The 17,258-nt window shown below is 42.9% G+C and overlaps 1 protein-coding gene across 1 annotated transcript in view; it reads right to left on the bottom strand.

Annotated features, from left to right (window-relative positions):
* Positions 1–17,258, bottom strand: part of LOC135485964 (uncharacterized) — a 19,984-nt gene extending 2,726 nt beyond the window's left edge. Inside the window, exons 1-19 of the mRNA XM_064768397.1 lie at positions 17,241–17,258; positions 16,940–17,048; positions 16,610–16,825; positions 7,132–7,318; positions 6,690–6,871; positions 6,354–6,470; positions 5,574–5,713; positions 5,156–5,360; positions 4,770–4,970; positions 4,203–4,403; positions 3,500–3,658; positions 3,120–3,315; positions 2,749–2,912; positions 2,374–2,521; positions 1,930–2,030; positions 1,481–1,710; positions 915–1,083; positions 656–799; positions 117–345 (exon numbers count right to left, since the gene is read on the bottom strand). Coding sequence (XP_064624467.1) covers positions 117–345; positions 656–799; positions 915–1,083; positions 1,481–1,710; positions 1,930–2,030; positions 2,374–2,521; positions 2,749–2,912; positions 3,120–3,315; positions 3,500–3,658; positions 4,203–4,403; positions 4,770–4,970; positions 5,156–5,360; positions 5,574–5,713; positions 6,354–6,470; positions 6,690–6,871; positions 7,132–7,318; positions 16,610–16,825; positions 16,940–17,014 — 3,064 coding nt within the window. The 5' untranslated portion in view covers positions 17,015–17,048; positions 17,241–17,258. The remainder of the gene's footprint in view (positions 1–116; positions 346–655; positions 800–914; positions 1,084–1,480; positions 1,711–1,929; positions 2,031–2,373; positions 2,522–2,748; positions 2,913–3,119; positions 3,316–3,499; positions 3,659–4,202; positions 4,404–4,769; positions 4,971–5,155; positions 5,361–5,573; positions 5,714–6,353; positions 6,471–6,689; positions 6,872–7,131; positions 7,319–16,609; positions 16,826–16,939; positions 17,049–17,240) is intronic.

Raw genomic sequence — 17,258 nt, 5'->3', positions numbered from 1 at the left:
CAGCTCGGACAGCCAGTGTAACATTGTGCATTAGGAATGAAGGCCTCACCTTGACTCAAGACTACATCAGCTCAGACAGCCAGTGTAACATTGTGCATTAGGAATGAAGGCCTCACCTTGACTCAAGACTACATCAGCATCTGCGGGGAAGTGACACAGAGGGGCCAGCTCTTCAGAATCTGGTAGGAATCGTGTCGATTGTGCCGCCAGGCCGTCTGCAGTCGTTCTAACAACATACAAGTAACCATCGTTGATCTTCTCTATGATGCCACCATACCACGTGGTGCTGCCGTCAACCTTGTGAAGAAGACACGTCCCCACTTGGAAATGAGCGGAAGTCACAACCTGGAACGAGCAGAGTTCACTCCTGCATGAAAAGCACCGCGGGGCATTTAGTTAGAATCTCCTCAGGCTGCTGACAACCTGACAACACGCTCACAGAGGGACAGTTCTGATCTTATGATGAGATGGTAGAGGATTGCCCCTGGCTGAAAACATCACTGTATGTGGCAAGAGACATGCGGTAACGTTATCAAACAATGTGGAGGTGATATCACTGGGAAGTTTGCAGCAATATTCCCACAGATGTTACGCGGGTATCAAACAAATGCCTCAATATCCAGGCAAAGAATCAGCAGTTTAAAACACAACTCACTGGGCAACGTGGCGAGGAGAGAATAAGCTTCGTCTTCTCAGCTTCGTCTTTTCCATCACATCTGATCACAACATGGGACTTCTCCGGCAGGGTGAACTGGTGCATTGGAATCCCGTTCTTGAACACATCGCACACAAACATACTCTGAATGCAAATATAGGTTTATCAAACTATAGTACCATAACCATGTCATTGATACTTGTTTATCAATGCTTTCTCATTAAACAACTGGTGTAGTTATTCAAAGGGCAACACTCACAGTGTCATCTGTGTCCTGTTTTTGGCGCGACACGCTCACCCTCATCTGGTCTCCTTTCTTGAATGGTCTCTTCTCCACCATCTCCTCCACACCCAAAACCTGCCCCGTTTCCAAGGAGATGGCACAGTGTGTCATCTTCACTCTGTCCTCTGCATCTTTCGTCAGATATCTGAATAATAAAGCAAGTCATCAGAGACAGGACAAAAAAGCTGACCTATTGTTCAGGTGACAATCAACAGCCATCTAATTGGCACATCATGACATCAGAGTGTTGGCCCAGTGCAGTACGTTTGCTGGACCTCCATTTGAATCCAAGGTCGACCAGGACATGCAGACTCATCTTCTCTGACAGGTCTCCTTTGATTGAAATATCACTGGATTCCTTCCGTCTAGGTGTCTTACCAGGGTAAGCTTCCACACGGAGGGTTAGTGGGTATTTACCACACAGACTCTCATTCAACACACTGGCTGATGATAGCACTCGGCCATAACAATCACCAAACAGAAACCGTAGTGAAGTGCACTGTCACTTTATAGTTGGGATGAAATTATTTGAGAAATCATACTTGATGGGTTCCTGCACCAACAGAAACTCAATCCCAGCTGGATCAATAATGCAGAGGTCTAGTTGACTGAAGTCTGCTTCAGAGAGTGGGTGCTCTGAGATCACGTAACAAGGCCTGCTGCCTCTCGAGGCCAGTATGTTCCCTGACATGCTTGAACCCACTTTATCCCCATCACAGAACATCTTGAAGCACCGACTGGCAAAGTTTGGGTGGAGCTGGCACTCCATGATCTGAAAGGAATGCTATTGATGATAACTGATCTGAACTTGTTGGTCCTCGGGCATTTGACAAACATACTAGAAAGAGGCATGAGCCATTATGTTATCATCACAATCCAAAAACCAGCAGCTACGATGCTACAGGTTTTCATGCCTAGAGAACCGGGATGGTTTGTGAACATGGAATGCTGTGCCCATATCATCAGGATATCACTGTCACTGGCCACTCACCCATCTTTTCATCGCCCGGCCCTCATTCACCCGACATGTGCTGCATCGATAGCCCGTCTTCTCATTCCTCCAATCATGGAGGGGAAGACAGCGACTCCTGCCTGTCAAGAGAGGAAACAATGGTCACTAGTTGATACAAGCTATAGTGAGCGATATTCCTTTTTGGGAATGCCATGGTATAAATGAAAGTAATGAAACTCAAATGACTTTTCAGTGAGGTTAGCCATTACTTTGAAAAGAAACTTCTCCAAAGATTTAGATTTGAAGCAAATTTCAGCCGAATCTCTTGCTAATGACCACCACTGGACTGGTAAATTGTTCCCTTAGTCGATTTATGTCCTGATAACACAAGCTCAAATGTGTGGAACTTGCTAGTTTGGGACCATCCCTCATCGTTCATGTACAGGGGTCGGCCAATGAAGGGTCAACACCACCACCTCTTACCATTCACAAAACTGACCACACTTTTGTCAATTTCTCCACCACATTTCTGACAAGTGACAATATGGTTTGGGTCAGGCTTGAGGTGATCAGGGTTGATGATATGGAAGGCGCCATTGTTTGGACACTCGCCACGACAAGGAACAACAACCTGTGAAGATGAGAAACTTGCTATATTTACAGAGGCCTGCCCATGAAAGGACTTTCATTATACATGTATACTGTCTGTACCTGGCCAGGGACTTGACACCACGTTGGAGGTACACTCTTGAAAGATCAAAGATGCAGTGCCATCTATTTGTCCATGCTTATGTTAATACTACTGAATATATTGTCTCTCTCAACATGATGCCCCAAAAGGCCATAGGCCCTACTTACAGCATATGAGCAGTGGATGAAGCTGTGAAGGACAGACTCCACCAGCAGACAGATGTCATTCATCACATTCCAAAGGTACTCAGCCAAGATGAGATCGATCTTTCCTTTCCCACTCTCAAACCGGGTACACCGAGCCTGAAGGTTGATGGACGGCACAGGCACATCTGGAGAGAATGGAATGCCATGAGAAGTGGGGGCCGAATTTGGAAAATATATGCAACATCCTTTCTATATAATGTTAGTCTCTGTGGCCCGAGGTTGCACTCACAGTACTACATCAGTCAGACCTCACTGCCTATGAAACGTTACTACATGGACTGCAGATTATTCAATGTACTCAAAAGGTGATCGAGACGGGATTAAATGACTACCTTCTTCAATGAGGAGTACTTCTACAGCACCATCCCTGAATATGATACCATGTTTCCATAGAAACAACACGTCATGTCGCGGGAGAAGTTTTGATGATATCCAGGAGATGGCGCTTGAGGGAACACCAGTATGCACTTGGTATCTGTAGTTGACTTCTGCATCAGTGGGAAGCTTTTTATCTGGCCAGAACTCCTCCTGAAATATGGAAGAAAGGACACAGGTAAGGGCCTCTCCTCTGAAGATCTTACTTGTTATTTGTTATTTCTTGTCTTGAGAATGCATGAGATTGGTTGACAGGACACAACAGCAGAAACAGTCGATCACGATTCATAGGGTGATGACAACGATTTACCATCTGAAAGCAACATGTCCCACTCACCCAGATATTGAGATCAGGAGCAGCATGGCGTATTGAGGGTGATGGCGGCAGGTCCGCTGCAAATGCAATCAAGTTCTCTTTCTGCCCGCCACCTATTGGCCAGCAGGGCACATTGAAGATGAGACGGAGAACTTTTAACAGGTTCTTCATTGCAGAATACTGAAATAAGCATGGAGATATACTCAGAGCTGACCACGATGAACAGATGAACAACCAAACGATAGAACAGAAATGGAGCCCAGTGTTAATTCTTCACTCTCTCGACACTGAAGTGCAATGTAAATACACATGTGCCTCCTCGAAACTCCTAGCTTCATCAAGAGAATCAAATCAGGCACCTCTCCAAGCAGACCTGCAGTCTCACCCATCAGGCACCTCTCCAAGCAGACATGCAGTCTCACCCATCAGGCACCTCTCCAAGCAGACCTGCAGTCTCACCCATCAGGCACCTCTCCAAGCAGACCTGCAGTCTCACCCATCAGGCACCTCTCCAAGCAGACCTGCAGTCTCACCCATCAGGCACCTCTCCAAGCAGACATGCAGTCTCACCCATCAGGCACCTCTCCAAGCAGACCTGCAGTCTCATCCATCAGGCACCTCTCCAAGCAGACCTGCAGTCTCACCCATCAAGTAACTGTTTTGAAGCATGAGCAGTAGTTGGGTAAAAAACTATTATCTTTTTCTGTTGGATTAAATGACTTACCTCCACATCAGTGCAACAAGACGCGTACAAAGTCTTGAACTTTGCCTCTTCAAACAGCGGCACGTTGGCAGGTAGGGCTGTTGTGTGATCACCGTTCTGGTATTCCTCCATGTTGTGTGGGATCATCAGAACATCCATTAACCACTGAACGTCCAGGATCACAGTCTCGTGGTAGACGTTCGGACAGTACACCAACCGGCCCTGGTGGGAAAAACCAGCCAAATATCAACACAGCAACCATGCTTACATTCTACCATGCTGATGTACCATTCAAATGTATTGTTCATATCTAACAGTTCCAACATCTACAGGTAGATCACTAGAATGGTTTTTCGATGACAGAAGTTCAATGGCTTCAAACCTGTGCCCTTTCTTTGTCAGAGAGCCGAAAATATACATATACAAAGCATAAAATCATCTTTGCCCCCCAGCATGGAAAATGGTGAGTTACGCTAGACCAACACCTATGATGTTTGGCATGGACGGTATCAACTGTTTCAATGAAATGCAACTGCTTGGTAACATGGAGACCCCAAGCATCCTTACGCTAAGGTCAAGGGCACTCACCATTCTGTCAAGCCTGGACAGGAGTTTACGAAAGGGGCCACCATCATCAGTCTTGCCTCCTGACTTTGATATAAGGCCTGCCATTGTCAAGATCTTCTCCTGCGGGAGCTGGTCATAGAACTGCTTCACTTCTGCACTGACTTGTTTCGATTCCCACGGACATGTCTCACTCAGGTGCTCAAAACAAGCCTGTAGCTCATTCTGGAAGGGACAAGTCTTCCAGATTGAAAATGATGTGGCAATGTGGATGAGTTTATCACAAAAGTCTTGTTACCATGACCAAGAATTTACCAAGTCAGCTTCGAAAGGGGTGATTGGAGAATTATACTATAACTCGTCAACAGAGCTCAATCACTTAGAATCAGCCATCAATCCAAGAGGCTTACCTGGAGTCCATCTTTGCTTTCCACAGCACCAGATTTCGACGTCCCACTGTCGTCTCCTACTGCATTACTATGAGATCCAAGCTTACTAATACAGCTAGTTTTTTTGTCAAACCCAAAGAAACTCAGCTTGGTTAGCTCTTGCTGCTCTGCAGACAGGATATCTTGATTCCTGGCTTGTAGTAGCTGTCTGTAGAAGTCTCCATTACTGGAAAAGAATGAGAAAAAGTGTGGACAAACAATGACTTTCTTCTTTACAGGAGAAAGCTTCTCTCTTGTTGTCACAATGGTGGTGATCCCGCAGGGAACTGAACCCATGACCTTTTAGGTGACTGGTGCTAAAGCAAATAGATCTTTTCAATATGGCCCTCAGACGTTTTAAAAAGATACTTTTAAACTGACCTTTGCAAAACAACCTTACCTATGCATAGGTTCTGATACATGCTTTTTAAAGGCGTTCTCTGCTGCATGGAGGCTATTCAGCATGGTTTTCTGTACACTCTTGGCCCCTCGGACATCCTCCTTGTGCAAGATCAACACCACAAAACAGGAATGGCAAGTCTACAAAATGTTAAATTCATCATCAAATCAACTCAGGTATGATAATATTAAGCTAATATATCATTATCGTAACTGTCAGACTAAAAATCATCCTGTTTCCCTCTTAGCAACGACCAGGCTCTGTCAGGATATCATCCTGTTTCCCTCTTAGCAGCGACCAGGCTCTGTCAGGATATCATCCTGTTTCCCTCTTAGCAGCGACCAGGCTCTGTCAGGATATCATCCTGTTTCCCTCTTAGCAGCGACCAGGCTCTGTCAGGATATCATCCTGTTTCCCTCTTAGCAGCGACCAGGCTCTGTCAGGATATCATCCTGTTTCCCTCTTAGAAGCGACCAGGCTCTGTCAGGATATCATCCTGTTTGCCTCTTAGCAGCGACCAGGCTCTGTCAGGATATCATCCTGTTTCCCTCTTAGCAGCGACCAGGCTCTGTCAGGATATCATCCTGTTTCCCTCTTAGCAGCGACCAGGCTCTGTCAGGATATCATACCAGTAACCGGATGGGTTTCTCGACAGTAGCACAAGTAAATGAGCTATGCTTAGTCTCTTCCAGTAATTGTGATGTCTGACTCTCTAAAATGGTATGGATGAGATTTACCTCACTTTTTTTAGTCTCCAAGATGTAATAAGTTAATACTCACCCTAGTTTTGATATTACGGTAGGCTTCTAGTAAACCTTTGGCACATTCTTCAGCAGTTGTTAACTCAACTGTGATGATATAAGTAGCACCAGAACTGAGGAAAGGCAAGTAGTCGTACTGAAACAAACGTGAAAGCCAGAGGAAGAGTAAGATAGTTGATGCTTCAAAGCCACACAAGACACTTGATTTTTCGCTCACTTCAACAAAAGTGCCAAACCTTGTCATCTTAAAGGACAACTGCAACAAACTGAGAAACTTCTCTGACGAATATGGATGACATATACTGCTCCCAAGACAGAGACCATCCCCGATTCCTGAAGGATAAACAACACTTACTGTCGAATCGGTGTGAAACTCAAACACATTAGCCGTGGCGCCACCAACAGTGACTTTAGGACAGTAGTGAAGGCATCTGTCACCAGTGGTTTCCTTGAAAACACCATCTTTCAGGAGGTCAAGGACAGACAAGGTCAAGGTCGGCTGCACCAGGATGACAACCTTTTGCTCAACAAGTGGAGCTGCAACAGAAGTTACATGAAACTTTATTCAAAATATCAATAGCCTCAAGCTATAAAATACTATTGGTTCAAACTATAGACGAGTAACCCAACTTACTCATAACACAACTTGCTGCATTCCCAGTTTTCAGGAAGAGAAGAGGCTAATGATAGGCAATTGCACTTCGACCAAGGTTGTGGACTCAAACATCAATGGCTTGGTTACTTTCACTACCAGTGCCATTGAAGCCATTACAAATTTCCTTAGAAGACAGACTCACAGGCTTCTTGGAGGTCAATACCGGTGAAGATAGGACAGCCATCCAAATAGATCTTGGTGTCACCAATGGGTAATGGGATGTCACCAACACTGGTAGATATCACAGACAAGTGAGTTAGATGAGGACATCTCCTCTTGAGGTGGAAGACTGACTTCTCAGTCACAGCAGCACACCCATCAAGAATCACCTGAATATAGAATTGAACAAGTTTTGAATGGTTGATAGCTGACATGGTTTAGGCTTTTTCTGAACTGCCTTTCACCTCCTCCTCTGGCATGACAGTTTTAAAGTGAGAAGGGATCAGATATTACACTTTCAAGACCATTAGTGGTAAGCTCTATACAGAGCTATAATGCACTTAGACTAGTGTTGTATTTGCACAGGTTACAAACGTAATAAGTCCTGAATTTGCCTTCTAACGTCCGGATCCTTTATTCTAACACTGCTTCACAAAATTATACACACCAAAGTCATAATTGATAAAATAGTTCGTCGGGATGACGATTCGTGCACGTGATTATAAAATACTCGGGAGACTGGAATAACTCTCTATCGCTCTCTTCTCTCTCTCTCTCTCTCTCTCTCTCTCTCTCTGCCGAGAGCGTGCGGACAGCTGTTTTGTATTCACGCGCAGCTTTGTCTGCACCAATCAGGGGGCAACGTTGATGCGTCTCCATCCAATGAGGAGCCGCATCAATGCTGACGTAATTGATCACGCTGGGGAGAATGGAGGATTAAAAGTAGACCGTGGGAATTTTCACAGGTATCTTATCTGATACCCAATTCCAATAATCTCGCACACTTAATTCCAAGAATTACACATTACAGTGCTACTCATAAGAAAGGTTTTACAATTACTATACAACATCCCGCGGAACTGGTAAAATATTTTACGAAGTTAAAATATTTTTTTTTTTTAAAAACAATTAGAGGAATATGACTTTGGCTTAACACATAGTATTGTTGAATGGGGTACAATCAATGATAATAAGGCTTTAAACGAGGTGTTCATGCAGCGAATGAACTTAAATTACATCATATGGTTCGGGGTTCCCAACAGTGTTCAGCCAGCGGCCGAACTTAGTTACAATATATGTATTTTGTTCCACTTACTAATGAATGACCACTTCATTCATGACAAAGTATGAGCATAAGGTTACAATATAATTATACATTGAATCATTAATCTCATGCTAAACAGCATGTTAAAATATGCAATGATACAATGAAGTGTCAAAACCTCTGCTGGGAATATTGCGAAACTGACTGGACCGGTCGATGAGGCATCTGAAAACTGTGGAAAATAAAGTTTAACTCGAAGAACTTCTGGATGACACGCGTATGTACAAAACCTCAACGAAAAAAAATGTTGTTGTCACAAAAGTATCCAAATTGCTTAAATCATACACTATTGTGTGAGCTGTCTCGAAACAGCAATTGCCACAAGCACTGCTTGGAGACAGAAACCCATCATGAAAATAAATCAGTCCCAAGACTGATGAGAGTTGGCTTTGCTAACATGTAGCCGTACAAACATCCAATAAAATAGAGTATTGATAATAAAATACTCAAACTGGAAAACTGTTCAATAGACAGATTACTGTTGCACAAAGCTTCATTGAAGACAAGTAGAAAAAAATATCACATCTATAGCTAATAGATGTTTCTACAATTATCCAACTAACAACTCACTAGCTTTTATAAAAATAGCAATGAGGGTGAAATAATTATTCCCGTAAAGATTTGTTTTGATAAGCAATATAGCAACGTCTTGTTGTAAACACCAAATGACATCATTACCATAACAACGACAACAAGAAACCACTTGAGATGTTTTTAAAAACAAACCATATTCTCAATAAATTGTCGTCTAATCACTTTTCTCTTGGCTTTTCGCCAAAATATGTGACTTATCATGAATGGTCTTATCTTTGAACATTTTTAACGGGTTGGGACACCCTGTACATCTTATATCCTTGGCACTTAACACAAACTGGACAATGCTGACAACATGTGGTTCAAATTGAGGTGACCACCAATAGCTAAACTGTTTCTGCCCAAAAGGCACAGAGAGCAAGAGTTCTAGGCATCCATTTTTGAAACGCGCCCGTTTCAAAGTGGTGTAATCAAACTCTGAGGGAGATTGCCAAGTGAGCCGAGACAAATCATCCTGTTGCTTAGTGGACAACACAGAGGGAGCAATCATGCCATGGTTACCCTCGGCATGAGACAAATGAATATTGAAATCACAAAGTTCAGCCTGTGAGGCATAGATGTCGCCTCTATAGGTGGTGGATTCATGAGCGGAACCTGTCTCATCAGTGAAATCCAAAGCATAAGCAGCATGCACAGCTTTCTCATCCTGTGCCTTGTCTGCCTTATGAAGCAAGTTTTGCAACTGCTGGAGATGGGCTACATTTTTCTGACCTGTGGCCCTCAAAAATGCTGGTTTCAACCTTGCAAAATTGAAGATATCAGGAATGATGTTTCCCTTCAAATCTGCTATAATATAGTGTGTCCTATCCAAAACCTGGTGTATAACAAATGGGCCAACCCAAAGAGTCTTAAACTTTCTTGTGTTGGCCGTCATCCCTGTAGTGTTGGGTTTATGTAGATAAACCAACTGACCTTCAGCATAGATGGGAGATTTCTGAAGTTTGTTAGCAATCTTGGCATTTTGAGACAGTTGCTGGTGCTCTTGGAGCTGCAGCATACATTTGGACACATTCTGAAATTTCTGTCGCAGATGTTGGACATACTCAGCATGTGACCGTGAGAGACCTAGACATGGTTTGAAATTCAAAGTGGACAAATCAGCTGGTTCACGCAAGAAGAGCAAATAGAAAGGAGAGTAACCTCCCAAGTGAGCACTTGAAAATGAATTGTATGTGTACACTGCTGTGGACACGAATTGAGTCCAAGAAACACCATACTCAAGGAGATTTGCTTTGATGAGGTCGGCAATGGATTTGATTTGCCGTTCAGCCATAAGACTACCATGGTTTTCTACAGAGACAAGCTTCTGTTGAATGCCAAGTGTCGCACACAGTAATTCAACAAGATGACCGGTGAGAGATGCTGCTGCATCTGACACAATTACAGATGGGACGCCAAACAGAGTAATCACCTTCTGGAGAAGGGCTTCACAAACAGTGGGGGCGTCAATTGTCTTTAGCGGGACGGCCACAACAAACCTGGTCATGGCACATGTCACCACTAGCATATGACGGTAACCTGATGGAGATGTGGGCATGGATTTGAAATCCATACTAATGGTCTGGAATGGTTCAAAACTGGCTGGAATGCGTTCATGAAATGTCCGCATAGTATCAGACTTTCCCTTAAGTTGTTGACACCTATCACATGATTGAATATACGAGACAATGCGTTGGAACATAGATGGAAAATAGAAATTTTTCCTAATGGTGAGATAAGTTCTGGTACATCCTCCGTGTCCCAGAAGCAAACCTGAGCCATGATGTTGGCCTATGATGGTATCTATATACTTTTCCGGAACTGCTAATTGAAAACAGAAATTCTCAGAATTGGTGGGAAAGAAAATCCTGAACAGAATGCCATTGAAAGTCAGATACTGCTCAGATTTGATGCTAACGACCCTAGCAGCTTTCTTATCTGCTGGCAAGATATCATGGACTAAGTAATCATAGATGGGTTTAAAATACGGAGATGTCTGTTGTGCGGTACTAAGCTGTTGTGCCTCAATAGGGAGATTGTAATCCCGAATCACCTTGCGTCTGATGATCTTCAATACCTTATTCAGAGATGCCTGATCAGGGACATGCTTGGTATGCATGCTATCAATCCTTGGAACCAATGGTGTGGGTCTAACCAGGAGATCTAAAATATCATCTGAATACTCTTCAACGACAGAAGATGGAGGAAGAGCGGAATCAATGAGCCTAGGTTCATCAGCAACCTTGGTTGATGATTGAGATTTGTCATTCTGTTGGAGAACAAATGGAATCACTGACACTGGTGGTGCCACTGTTGATGTAACAATGGGCACACGTGGAGCTTTTGGAAGTATAGATACTGGTGGCACATTGTTTTGAATGCCATTAACAAGAGGAGTGTGTGTAGGTGCAACAGACACTGTCTGCTGACAAGGAACATGTGTTCGTGGTTTGGGAATTGGTTTTGGCCTATGCAGAAGAGGCACAGGAATGTTCATTTTCTTTGCATATGACCTGGTAACAATCTTTTCAGGAAGTGGCAGTGTATAAAATGCATGCTCCTGAACAGGGGTTGAAAGAGACTCTAATTCATAAATAACAGGTGATTGTGCCTGGAACGCGATTGGCATAATCCTATCTAACTCAGTATCATCATCTAGAGGAGCACGTGACAAGAAATCAGCTAACACAAGCTCTTTGCCTGGCATGTACGACAACTGAAAACTATAGGGAGACAGTCGCTCAAGCAGCTTTTGCAACCTAGTGGTCGGTGGCTGCTTCTTTGACTTTACAATCTGAACCAAAGAAGAATGATCAACAAAAGCCTGGAAAGTCCTGTCTTGTAACAAATACTGAAAAGCTGTTACATTGATGAGGAGTCCAAGTAATTCAAGCTCACTAACAGAATAGTTCTTTGCCGCCTTTGGCAAGCGCTTGGAATAGTATGCGATGATGCGTTCTTGCCCATCAGAGTATTGAGCAAGATATGAACCTGTAGCAATACGTGAAGTATCACTATACAATCTGAATTCACCTCTAGTAGTGGGTGCATTCAAGACAGGTGGCTTGATGAGCAAGTCTTTGATAGTATGAAAAGCTATCTCATGATGGGGTTGCCAATGGAAATGCTTAGATTTGCGTGTGAGCTCATGTAAAGGTGTAAGCAATTCCTGCAATCTAGGTAAATATTGACTCAAATATGACACAGCACCGACAAACCTTCGGACCGCTTTCTGACATGTAGGGGTCTTCATATTCCTAATAGACAAACACTTGTCATTCATAGCCGAAATTTGAACAAAACCATCAGGAGAAATGGACAGAACATGACCCAAGTAAACAACTCTAGTCTGAAACAAGCGACATTTCTTAGGAGAAATCTTCAAGCCATTGGCAATCAAAGCCTGGAAAATTTGTTGCAGATGTACAGTATGCTCTTTCTTATCTTTACTGAAGATGAGAATGTCATCATGTACTGCACAGCAAAAGAGATTAGAGTTGGGAATATTAGAAAGGATATCATTGATTTTCTGAGAGAAAATGGACGGAGAAATGGACAAACCCATTGGAAGTCTACGATAGTAAAAAGTTCGACCACCGTTGTAGGCAGATATGCCGGTGTAGGCCTGTGCCCTACGAGACAAAGGTAGACAATGAAAAGCACTTTTCAAATCTATGACACTCAAGACTTTACAATTTGACTGACCGATTCTAGCTAAGATGGTTTTCAAAGGAGTGAAATCTTGATTTGCACAATGAACTCGACTATTTAAAAACCGAAAATCTGTTACAACGCGCTTCTCAGTAGAATCCTTCTTCTTGACAAGCAAAATTGGACTGGAATATGATGTATGTCCTTGATGCAAAATGCCCAACTTGACTAATTTATCAAGTTCCTTATCAATGAGAGGTTTGTTTTCCTCAGCGACCGGATATGGTCGGATATAGAAAGGGGTTTCATCCTTGAGATGGATGTCCACCTCAAAATTGGGACAAGTCCCAACCTCACCTCGAAGACTAAATGCTGGAGCATGGTTTTCCAAAATATCATACACACTGGCCTGTTCTGGCGTAGACAGAATACTATGGTCTAATTTAACATCTCGCCTTAAAATGTCCCTAGCTGACAAATGCGAGTCTTGATCATCAACAGGTGGTTGTGACGGAGCACAGGGTTGATTTTGCTTGAGGCAGCTTGGAGACAAACTTTGAGTTACATGAATAAAATCATCCAAGTTGGTGAAGACAATAGGCTTGTCAGACCGAATATTGACGGGTTTACGAGAATGGTTATAAATACGAATAGGAGCTAAACCGTGTTTTAATTTGACCATCATGGTTGAAGGACAAAACCTAGACAAATGAGACGATGAATTCAATATGAGTGCCGAGTTTTTCATGTGATGGGGCAATTTGCCTTTAACATGAATGACCCTAACCTGACCTGGTCTAATGACAGTATTGACAGTAGGACGTAACCAAGCCTTCTTTGACCTGACCTTGAACGAATTTGTAATGAAATCCAAAGAACCTTTGAGTTCCTTCATGGTAGATGTACCCAAAAGAATATCAGGACCAATGAAATTTTCAGCTATGACACAGTATACATTGAAATGGTTCCCTTGAATAGTAAGTTTAGGCTTAATGGCCTGTTTTGCAAACAAAAATTCTCCATTACCAATACGAAATTTGATTGGTTTAATATCAACCTTGGGCAATTTGGACAAATAGGGGGAGTCCCTTACAGTTTCCAAACCAATCAGAGTCTCAGTGGCTCCTGAATCAAATAAAATGACCAAACCTTGGCCTGTGGGTAAATAACCTTTGGCATAATTCCTAGAAGTGAGCTGAATGTCAGCAGAGGATTCACCAAGATATTCAGAATGTGGATTATACGATGAAGACAAATGATCACTAGAATGTTGATCACCAGAATGCTGAGCAGAAAATAGAGTCGGAGAGGCATCTAAGTGGCAGTTAGTGCTTCTCCTATCTAAAAATTTTGCTGTTGTGGTCCAGAGTACTGATCAAACCTAGACCTGTTATCTGGCTTATAGGATTGGAACGGGTAGGGTTGAGGACATCGAGTGTCCTGACGAAACTGTTGACCATTATCTGATGGCTGATAATGGGACGGAGAAAAGGGTGGCGCTGGAGGCCTTACGGGCATGAAAGTAGGGTTCATCCCACGACTGACCATGTTCTGGTAAGTATAACAGTTTCTCCACACATGATTGGGTTTGTGGCAGAAATAACAGACAATGTTGGAGGTGGCACGACGGGGAGAGTTACCAGAACGAGAAATACCATAGGAACCCTGAGAACGACGACTGTCCCTACATGGGGATCTACTGGATACACGATGACTATAACGATAACGGTCTCTAGCCGGACTACGACTAGGACGTCTAGACTGATGACTCACAGGAGATGGCGAACTTGAACGGTAGTTCGAGCTATATGTACGAGCACCAGTATCAGAGTTGGACTGTGGTTGACTAAAATGAACCTGAGGTTGAGTCCTGACCTCTATAGACAAATCTTGCACTTCTGTGCGAAGAGCAGCAAGTTGCTCAGTGAGCCTGTCAACTGCGCAAGCACTACTGTTAGTGGATGCACTAGCAGTGGTCACATGGACCTGATCAGTGATAAATGATACCTGCTTATTAGCAGTAGTTGGCCTGTCTGGCTCAGAAAAATCTAAATATTGTTGAGCACGTTCAACGAGAACTGCCACGTCTGCATCTGCAGGGGCAGCCATGATGACTGCTGCCTGACAATTGGTAGGCAAAACCTGTAAGAATTTGTCCCGAACCTGGACCTCATTATAATGAATACGCTGGGCTGCTAAGCGTATCTTATTGAGAGTCATTTCGGCTGAATCGCCTGGGGTATGGGAAAGAGAATGAAAATGCTTGACATTGGCAAAATTTGAATGGGTTGGACTGAACCGCTGCATAAACTGTGCTCTGAGATTAGCGATAGTGGGGAAAACTTTTCCCTCTGCCCACAGACGTGCTTTGCCATGAAGTCTAGCCTTGAACAATGTTATGATATGAATCATCTCTGCAGCATTTGCTGGCTCGTGGAGATTGTGGAAGTGAAGGTAGTCCATAAACGATAAGATATGTGCATGACAAATGTCATGGTCGATCACTTCACCATCAAACAAAGGAGGTAGAAAATCGGTGCCCCTGAAAGCAGGTGGTGCTGGATCTGCTGGCCCTTCCATTATTACTGTAAAGGGGTAAAAGTTAGTTATGAAGGAATAAAAAGTCAGGTATTTGGGAAGCAAAAGTTAATTTCTTCTGAAAAGGAAATGCAACATTAAAGGTTGGGTTGGTCCGTTGTCTATCTTGCTGTAACAGGGCAAAGCTAAACAAAGTTCATATTATAGATATACAGTTGTCAAAATCCTCGGGGTCCGGTTCCAGTCAGTTTGCAATAACGAGTGAATATTTAAGATTAAATGCATTAAATGCTATGAATCGACTGATATTGCAAAGTATTGTACTATACTCTGCCAAAATTGAAATGATGCACAAAAATATTGTCCTATTACTAATTAGTTTATAAAATGTCTTTCAAAACAGTTAATATAAATGACTATCAAAAAGTTTACAAATGTCTCTCAAAAGTTTATAAAATGTCTTTCAAAAAGTTGATAAAATGTCTCTTTTAAAACTGCAACGCTGGATCAGCTGGAGCCTGGAACGGTATCGGATCTCGAGTAGACATCAGGGCGAATTGAAGAGTATTCTGGCTGCTGGGCACATCATCCGTGAACGTTATAGCACATGTCATGATGTAGAAGTTGAATAGTTCGGTACACACAGAGATAGACGTGTACTATGCGTACTGACGAAGACGGTGTCCGTCAATCGATTAAAAAATGCTGCGCTCACACTCACAGTGATTCATGGCGATCACAGTGATTTATAACAAAAGTGACGATATATAAATATAATGAAATTCGCACTTACGTCACGAACAGTTTAGAAAAAAATTCACGATTTTATAAATATTATATTGACAAACGAACGTCACTATTCTGCCTCCCGATGAAATGAGCGAGTTAGAAATCACGTAGGTGTACACGTAATGTACATAATGGACTGCAGTAGCACTAGCACGTGGCGTGAAAAACGGTTAATAGAATCTGCTCCAAGACTGAAACGCATCCGGACTCACTGTCACGAATTGAAGGTCCTGGGAAGGTCGCCATGTTGTATTTGCACAGGTTACAAACGTAATAAGTCCTGAATTTGCCTTCTAACGTCCGGATCCTTTATTCTAACACTGCTTCACAAAATTATACACACCAAAGTCATAATTGATAAAATAGTTCGTCGGGATGACGATTCGTGCACGTGATTATAAAATACTCGGGAGACTGGAATAACTCTCTATCGCTCTCTTCTCTCTCTCTCTCTCTCTCTCTCTCTCTCTCTGCCGAGAGCGTGCGGACAGCTGTTTTGTATTCACGCGCAGCTTTGTCTGCACCAATCAGGGGGCAACGTTGATGCGTCTCCATCCAATGAGGAGCCGCATCAATGCTGACGTAATTGATCACGCTGGGGAGAATGGAGGATTAAAAGTAGACCGTGGGAATTTTCACAGGTATCTTATCTGATACCCAATTCCAATAATCTCGCACACTTAATTCCAAGAATTACACATTACAGTGCTACTCATAAGAAAGGTTTTACAATTACTATACAACACTAGGGATTTCGAAAGCATATTTCATTTCAATAGTCTATACATAAAACAATGCCACAAACCTCTTCCAAATTAGAAAATGCCAAACTAAGTTGTGACACTCCATAGTCTGTCACATACTGGCAGCCAGTGAGGACAATCTTCTTCACCTTTGATGCAGCCTTGGTCTCCAGAGATGAGGACAAAGCATACAGAGCCAGGTCTGTCACTTGCTCAATGCCACTGAAGTCAAACGTAATACCATCGCCAGAGTCATCGGAAAGCCGGCCTAAGAAGTCCTGAAAATATTAATTAGATGAAGACAATAAAACATTTGCAATCCTTCAGCTTTTCTAAATTTAGTCCAATACTGAACAGATTTTGGTGAAAATACAGCAGGAACAATACAAAACCTTCAACTCCTTGACGGGGTAGGATTCTCTTCCCTCTAAATCTGTCCAAAGTTCTTTCGCTCCAAAATAGAGCATCCTATCATCTTCATGAGGTATAGGTGTAGATTTCCTGGAAAAGTTAGAAATAGGCATCAGTGTACAGAGTGTACATAATGTACAGAGCTACTACTGACCCGGCTATTCTGCAGTTAGGCCCTCACTTCTTTTAGACTATGATGACCGTACGGCCGGGTCAAGCGCAAAATTTCCTCTGTCAAAGTTTGTGAGGGACTGAGTTTCGTCCAAAAATAGATCTGTTTACAAACTATGGCAATGGCGT

This window comes from Lineus longissimus, chromosome 4, assembly GCF_910592395.1.
Source record: "Lineus longissimus chromosome 4, tnLinLong1.2, whole genome shotgun sequence".
Lineage (NCBI taxonomy): Eukaryota > Metazoa > Nemertea > Pilidiophora > Heteronemertea > Lineidae > Lineus > Lineus longissimus.
This window is presented reverse-complemented; position numbering and strand designations above follow the sequence as displayed.